The sequence below is a fragment of the Acanthaster planci genome, linkage group LG08, assembly GCF_054643075.1.
Source record: "Acanthaster planci isolate LZ-2023a linkage group LG08, COTS_SCS, whole genome shotgun sequence".
Classification (NCBI taxonomy): domain Eukaryota; kingdom Metazoa; phylum Echinodermata; class Asteroidea; order Valvatida; family Acanthasteridae; genus Acanthaster; species Acanthaster planci.
This window is the reverse complement of record NC_141784.1, coordinates 10,806,606-10,815,191: the sequence shown is the minus strand read 5'-3', so window position 1 is coordinate 10,815,191 and position 8,586 is coordinate 10,806,606. Positions and strand designations below refer to the sequence as shown.

At 43.8% G+C, this 8,586-nt stretch overlaps 1 protein-coding gene across 6 annotated transcripts in view; it reads right to left on the bottom strand.

The window, feature by feature from the left end:
* Positions 1 to 204: 204 nt before the first annotated feature.
* LOC110989221 (uncharacterized) overlaps positions 205 to 8,586 on the bottom strand; it is an 85,794-nt gene continuing 77,412 nt past the window's right edge. For all 6 annotated transcript variants that reach the window (XM_022253444.2, XM_022253446.2, XM_087139923.1 and 3 more), the window contains one exon: positions 205 to 7,497. In XM_022253444.2, the coding sequence (XP_022109136.2) occupies positions 5,221 to 7,497 (2,277 nt within the window). In that variant the 3' untranslated portion in view covers positions 205 to 5,220. The remainder of the gene's footprint in view (positions 7,498 to 8,586) is intronic.

Genomic DNA, 8,586 nt, shown 5'->3' with positions numbered 1-8,586 from the left:
TTAATCAGGTCGATCCCCAAACGGAATGTACATCTATTCAACAACAGTTCACTAGCTTTTCTTAACGCTCTCGTCTGGAACTAGCAACTAAAACTTACACTGTTCAACCCTCATAGGAACAATTTTCGTCTACAGCCAGCTACAAATGAGCTTAATAAGTTACTTCATATCAACTCCAAGTGAAAAGACAATGATTCTATGAACTTATGTCACTTCACTTTTCTTTTATTATCATTTGCACTCTCCACAGTTTTATTACAACATATTATAAGCATGCACCGTTCCGGATCCGGGGAGGAAATAAGAAACATCTTGATTCTCAATCATACACTTATATTACATTATTCTCACGTAATGTCCATGCCTGGATCTTGTCCTGAATTATCGGGGAAATGTTTATTGGAAGATTGTGCTGAGATGGAAAAATCATTACAAAAACCTTGATCATCAATTTGTTCATACGAAAAGTTTAAGTGTTTACATTCAACATAACACTTATGTTCATCTCACTTTTATACAGAGTATTTATACATCTAAAAATACCAAGTGATGACGGGTTACATATAAGGACAAGTATGGGTGCCAACCCATATCAACTAGTATGCTTAAAGGAACAAGACGATGATTTTTTTAGACTCACCTTTCGTGCATGGTTAAACTCTTCTCCAATGTAGGAAATCTGTTTGAAATCCTTTTGGATTTAAACTGCAAAGAGCACTTGTTTAAACAATCAAAAATGACTAAGCTTTTCCAAACATGTGAGGGCACTGTGATGTCAATCCAGGAAGACACTATTCAGTGTCCATGTTTTCGTTTTTAAATTTTGAACCCCAAATTGCTTTTTGAAATATTTTTGAGGAAAAAGTTGCTTGATTGTTTATCGTCATATACTTATACAACAATAAATTGTCTACGTAAATGGAAATCTTGAATAGTGAAGTAAATGGAAATCGTGAATAGTAAAGTATAAAAAATCTAGCAATCTTTTGTGCAAAATTCAATACAGCATTGAGGTTAAGTGCCTTAGATTACATCATAGTTCTGCTCATGAATATGGAAATCCATTTTAGCATAAAACCAAAGTGGCCCCAAAACACTGAAAAAAGTGGCAAAACAAAAACAAGGTTAATTGACAAAAAAGGTACAATTTCAAGGATTTTAAGAAAATATTTTGATAACGTGGTCCCTTTAAGCATATTGGTATCAAGAGACTAACTACTAACTCTTTGGACTTCAATGGGACAAAAGTTGGCACGCAAACTTGTTCTTTGAATTCAAATACATCAGTATCAATAGATAAAAGATCATTTCATTGCATTGAATTTAATAGAGTTTTAGAAAAAGAATCATTGCATATCAATCAATATTTGGTCTGGTTACAGATTGTCTATACACTGTTTGAATTTGACTGCACTACTATCCATGGGAACATTCTAAAGACACCTCAAAGAAATGCTGCACTGCCCAAGTGCCCATGAAGCGCACTAGAACTACTGTACCTTTTTGACCGGATGCCTCCATTAGACAAATTACCAAACAGTATACAGGAGCAGATTGAGACACCCCCCCATGAAAAATGCTAACCTCTTATGACAAAAGTCAAATGTGCACCCTCTCTCAGAAATGGGTTCTACTCTGGGTGGCGACTCCATAGGGATATTTGATATACCAGATGTACACATTATCTGCACTGCATTTTGATGGCTGCAACAAATGCACTGTGTTTGGTTGTTGGTCAAAAGCTGAACATTCTACCAATTTATTTTTTGGGGGGCAAACATCCAACCGCCTTTTGGTTCTGTTTGTTGTTTTGACTTTGCAAGCATTCTCAAATACCCAAATACCCAAACACCCCTGGGTAGTCAGAAAAAGAACCATAGTAATTCTCAGAGAGGTCTGAAAATTCAGAAAAATAATCACTGGAAACTATATCAAAGTGGAGCAAGCAGAAATGCCTAGAGAAAATAACCGAAACTATTTACTGCATCAGAAGTTGAGTTAATTTGGTTTGCGTGCTCATTTATTTTTAGTACTGAGGGAGACAGTCCACTGGATGCTACCCTTAACCCTCTCTCTATCCCTCTGCCTGTGAGAGACGGTCTATATTTCATTATTTGTGGTTTCTACCAACAATTTGATTTTATGTCCACAGTATCAGAGCGTTGAGAATTACCACAGATGATAATCCTGCTTAGCAGGAATTTGGTGAAGCATAAAATGGTGGAATGCTGACCAACGCCATCCCTGAAATCTCAGCTTCCATGATGCTATTGGCTTCATTCGCACCCCCGGTACCCAAACCCAGACTGACCAAAACAGAAATGCTCAGATCCACAGCTGCATACAGTCCGATGGTCCTCAATGAGAGGGCACACAGACTTTGAGCCACAGTTTCTAACATCAGGAACTAGACCTGGAGCACAAGGCTGCCGTCAAACATGAACCCGAGGGTTCATACATGGCCCATGCACGTATTGAAAGTGTTTGTGGCAGAGACATACCCAGGGGTGTCAGCTGTGTCTTCACTGAGTGATACCACCCCAACCTTTGCAAAAGACTTTAAACTGAAGCCAACTATTTTAATGACATTTGATAAATCCATTTGATGGATCCATAAAGTGTTAAATAGGCATATTATAAATACCTTGGAAGTAGAAAAAGGGTTATGAATCTGCATTATTCGGGTAGGCATTTTGTTTTCAAAACTTTCGTTGCTAAAAAGACAAAAACACACTTGTTTTACATATGATATCTAACACTTTAAGAAAGGTTGACTTGCACATGATAAACCCCAAAACATCCAAATGGACAGTACAACTGCCCTGGACTGAGGCCTTCTTAAAACTGAAGGCCAAAACTGAGTTAATGAGATACATTTCTACGGTCAAGTACAGCTCAAGACCCGATTTGTGACCCTGCAAATGCAAACATGTTGTTGTCACAAACGTTCCTAATACATGTCAGGGAACAAATATGTCAGACGGTGCCTGGTTTAACTGTCTGCACCTCATATCCAACGAAAATGTCCACTACATGCACTGAGCTTTGAAGCTCTTCATGGTGAGAGTGACAAGTTTAAGTAAAAGGTCGGTGGTAGAACCGTGCAACGATATCTCTTTTGTGAGAATGCGGAGTTCAGCAAAGAACCGGAGGATTCCTCAATTCTGAACCACACATACTCACAAGAGAGATATCGTTGCAAGGCGCTGCCACAGACCTTTCACTTAAAATGTCAACATTTTCATGCATGATAGAAGGTAATGCTGGAGCCTAGGCAGGATGGCATAAACTTCAACTTCACATTTTATGTCATAGAATACATTTCTATCCAAAACACCAAAAAAGACGAGACACACCTGGGACTTGGTATAAAAAAAACAAGTTATTGCACGAGTAAGGAGAAAAATAAATGTTATACATGTACATTAAAGAAAAACTCTCCCGCTCTCAGTAGCGGGCAGAAAATAAAATATGCATAAATAACACAGAACTAGTGGAAGAACTTAGCATGCTGCACAATAAAATATTGATATTCTAATAAAACCATGTCAATGCTTGACAAAATGCCTCTGCTCGGTTGATGGGAGACACCAGGAAGTTGTAAACCATTCTGGAGCAGAGGCCCGCAGCATATTTAATGACCGAGTTCACTCTGGGGATGCAGGAGGCGCATGGCGATTATCAATTTTTTTTGGGGGGGGATATGTTGTTGTATATTTGTTACTTTCTTGACTGTTTAAAACTAATTATTAGAGTTTTAAATAAGAAATTCAAAGTCTGCAGAAATGTGGTTTAAGCCATCACTGTATCATTCACAGTCAGCTTTGGGCAATCAGATATTTGTTTGGAACCCACTATGATAACCCCTTCAAGCTGGAGTTTTGAATTTCTGTGTTCCTTTTCATTTTGCCATCCGAAAACCTTGACCCCAAAATGCCTCTCAAGAAGTTTTTAAGAGAGGGGAAAACACTGTACGGGCATGCGTGAGTCCACACATCTTTTACCCTTACATAACGCGGACCTTTTTAGTGCGAAAGTCCACACTGCGTACACCACGCTTGCACAACTGTGTTTACAAGGCAGTACACCCTCAGGAAAAAACAAACAAACAAAAACAACAAACATGATCTTAAACATGTACTTATGAATCACACACTGCCAGCAAGTTTTCATTGCCTCGTCCACAACTTCTTCAGACAGTGCTAGTTGTCAGGCCTTGGAGATAAACAGCAATGCTGGCCTCTTCTGATGTCGTCAGTCAGCAGAGAGGCCTCTTCCTTTCGGACTGTGGACATTTTTGATCATACAAGTGCCCCATTAAGCTCCAGACTGACTCGGTCCAGACCCAATCTCCATTGCAAAATCAGTGGTTAACCAATGCACATTCCCCCAGGCCAAGCCAAGCATAGGTAGTGGCCTTCAGAAGTTTACCCGAAGCCACTGGCTATGTTTTACATTTGTTCCGCAAATGGAATATGCATTGGGTAATCGCGCACAGGGCTTGAGAATATTATCCTGGAGTGAGCAGAATTTTGAAATTCATTTTGAGAACGATTATTTAATTAGTTGAAACAAAGCCATCCACTCAACAAAAACAGAAAACCAAAGACTGCAGTGCGAAAGTGGAAGCTGATGTACAACCATTACTTGAGCAAAAAACGACAAAGTAAAAAAGAACAAATACAAACAAACGAACAAACAACGGACCTTGATTACGTTGCTTTTTCTTCCCATTCTTGGATCAAAATCCAAAATACCATGGCAAAATTTATCACGCTTCCAAAATGACTCTTCATCCCCAGAATGTTAATCCTCTGGTCCATTCTGTGAAGTGTTATACAAGTGATGTTTCAAAAGAGCACAAATTTTTTGTTACTGCTCCTAACGTTCAGCTCTGACAACTGCTCTGACAATTTTAGTGTACCAGAGAATTGCAAAGAGTTTGGGAAGAGAAGTCCATGGAAAAAGAAATGAATTAGCTCCTCGGCAAGCATTGTATCTCCTCAGGTTGAAAAACATTAACAAACAACAAATAATACGGTTTGTGCTGTGGTATAAACCCACTGCAATTCAGTGGTCGCTCTTTGGCAGTTAAAGGCATGACATCATACCATTTCTTACAATGTTTTGCTTGGAAACCAGGCTGTGCAGAGTACCAGCAGGCAAGGCTTTTGAGTCATTTCTCATACAATCATGTATATTTTGTACAAGACACAACTGTTAAAGGACTGTTTCCCTAGCACTTTCTAGTGTTTTGACCAGACAATCTTGCAGCACGGCTTCGTGTTTGCCGCTGTTGATCCCCATGAGGTCTTTGTCAGGGCGGTTCTGGAGCTTGGTATCGGGAATGGGGAGGATACCACTGCCCTCTATGCCACATTTTTCTTCAAGGGTTTCCCTCAAGAGCTTCTTGCAGCTGACGGGGCTGGGCATTGGGGGTGAGACTTTGGGATCAGGAAGCTCAGAATCTGTGCCCTTCTTCTCCTCGAGGAGCTTGTCCAGTGAGTTTGACTTCTCGATGTACTCATCCAGGATGCTGTGGCTCTGCATGGCCTCAGCGAGGTACTGCTCATCCGTGGTGATGACACTTTGAATGTCCTCCAGGACGGTCTTGATGGCTGGGGACAGGCCGTGGACGGCCTGCCGCAGGAAGCTGGAGACTATGACACTGGTGTCCTGACTCAGCTCTACCATGGACTTGGGCCGGGGCTTGGGCTTAGGCACTAGGAGGGGGTCCACATTGGTGGATGGGGTGGGAGCGCTGGCAGCGCTTCCAATCAGAGGTGGGTTGACGTCAGCTGGGGGCTGGATGGACTTGGCCGGCAGAGCTTGGCCAGTTTGGGTCTGCTCTGGCATGCTTTGCACACCCACTGATGCATACGTCCTTTCGGTGTCCCTGTGAATCCAGGGGTCGCTCTCCTCGACAAAGGTCACTGTTGCATGTTGGCTTGGCCTTGGCTGGGCAGCCGGGTGGGACTTTCTGCTCAGGCGCAGGTTAAGAGAGTTTGGTCGTTTTTGCCTGAGGTGAACTTGTTCGCTTGTTTCCTGTGGTGCTATCGGAGATGAGACAGCAAGTGGAGTTGGGATGACGTGGGTTTGCATGGCACTCTGTACCATCCGTGGATCGTACCTCACCGGTGGTCCGGAACTGTTGGTTCTCCTGCCGACAGAGCCAGCTCTCTCCCCATTTGTCTTTTTGTGTTTGGGTCTGCCCCTGGGTGGTGTGTTTGCGGAGGAGCCAGAGCTTCTCCTGTGTGCGTGTTCACGCTGGACAGCACCAGTATATCCATAAGCATTGTTTGGGTCCAGCATCTCGTGTCGAACACCACCATTGGCCATCCTGGCGATGATGACTCGCCTGGGCGGGGGAGGTCTTTGGTCCTCTTCACTGTCGCTGGAAGAACTTGTGGAAATGTACCTGTTCCGAGATCGGCGGGCTCTTCCAAAGCTCCCGCTGGTGCTGGAGCGAGAGCTGCAATCTGTTGGGGATGTACTGCAAGTTGTCGAGGACGACACTCGCCGGCGTTCGGCAGTGTGACGGCTATGCCGGCGCCTCTGCTTTCGTCCAATGGCCGATGCAGAGTCCCGACTCGTGTGGCTGCTACTGGTGCCAGTCAGCCGCTCGTTGCTGCTGCTGGATTTGGTCTGGGAAGGCACGCTGGTTGGGGGTCCCGACACGCTGCCAGACGACGAGCTGGCTTTTCTGTCTATCAGACTCAATGCAGTTTTTGCAGGGGCCCCCTCCGGTTTGTCAATGGCAGGGTTGTTGTTATCGTAAACCGCTTCAGTTCCCTCATTAGTGTTATGAAACCCGGCTGGATGCAGGGAGCGGGAAGCTGCCTCCTGGCTGACTGAGCATGGGATGGAAGCGATGACTTTATCCCCCACATTGATGCTCTCCGTGTTTGCACCCACATTCCCGCTGGATGCAATATTGTCGGGTCCCTCCAGGGACGTCTGGGAAGCCGTCGACACACGATTCCCCGGAGGAGGCCTCCCCCTGTGATGCCGCATAATCACGACCGGCAAACAACTGCCGTTGCTTGGGTGTAGCCGAGACTGCACTGGTAGTCCGTTGTCCACGATAATGAAGTTGCCGTTCCCTTCCCCGTTCCGGTGAAGCATAGCAGGCAGGCTCTGCCTGGTCTCCCGACGGTGTCGCGGGCTGGCCCTCGGGGAACCCCCAGACCGTGGCCGAGATTTACTTTTTGCGTGCCGTCTATTGTTGCCGACAGTTTGTCCAGGTGCTACGGGCACGTTGGCTGTGTGCTGGTGGTGGTGTTGGTGGGGCTGAGGCTCAATGGCATTGCCACCAGACTGGTCCATTCTGGTCAGGGGGGTGATTCGGGCCACATGGTGGCTGTCCCATCTTAGCGGTGGGGTCGGTATCTGTTCCGTGTTATTCCTCTGGCAGACAGTAATAATGGCTCGGCCTGGATTATATGAATTGCTTATGGCAGTTTGTGCGGTAAGACGGTGTGGCTCGAAGCGATGTATCTGCAGAAAAAACAAACAGGAATGTACAATTATGGCCAGCTAGTGTGGATAATTCTGAGGATCAAGTCTACAGGGGAAAAATCAATAAAATAAACAAAAGTCTTCCTCAAAAACTTTCCATTTAAAACTAAAGTAAGTAGTATGAGCTGTGCTTTTTAATTTCAAGTCCACACAAATTCTTCAAGAATGTGAGAATCGGTCACAAAGTAAAGATCAACCTGCTCCAGTAAAAGAAAAAAAGGATATTTCCTGTTCTGGCTTCTTTCCAAAATGTAATCGTTCCCTCCTTTCAGCAGTGACTGCAAAGCCTCAAGTCTGCCAGTAATTTGCATTGTACATTTAAAAGCATTACCAAAAAAACTCACACAAGTGAAATGGATGCTAAAGTCATTTCATCAGACAGTCAAATATTGGCTCTGCTAATGTGTTTGATCAGAATTAAGTCAAATATCACCGGTAATCAACACTGACAGTCCCAAGGTACACATATCACTCACATCACACCGGCAACTGCATACATGTGCATGCGCTATCAAATTTATTCTGTACAAAAGACAACAAATAGTCTAGTCTGAACTGTTCCTAGTACTGGAAACAAACTCATTTTCCTTTGTAGCTGACAATATATCCCTTATTGACAATTCCCCGTCTGACATTTATTTCTCCTGACTCCCAACTTTACAGCTTCACTTGTGCTGCTCCTGTTTCCAATTTCATTTGTGTGTGTCTCAGCAGATGCTGTAGGCATTGAGGTTAAGCCCTACACGTCAAGCCCTCCAAAAAAAAAAGAAAAAACGGTGGCAGTTTTATTGGATGGTTTGTCCACTTTTTATAATTAAACCGTGGGCTCTACACTTGCCAAAAGCTGAAATATGGGTTCATTCCATTGAACTGCATGAACCTCCCGCCAGCAATGCACTGCAAAGGGGATATTTTCTAACAGGCGTGATGAGGGGGCTCAAACAAATAGATGTACATGTACCTGTATACAATCGCACAGGGTGATGTTCTGCTTGTCTCATAATCTTGTGAAATTGCCTGAAAAGGCAGAGGGAGTACGCTAGGCGCACTGACCTTCTTTACAGTGCA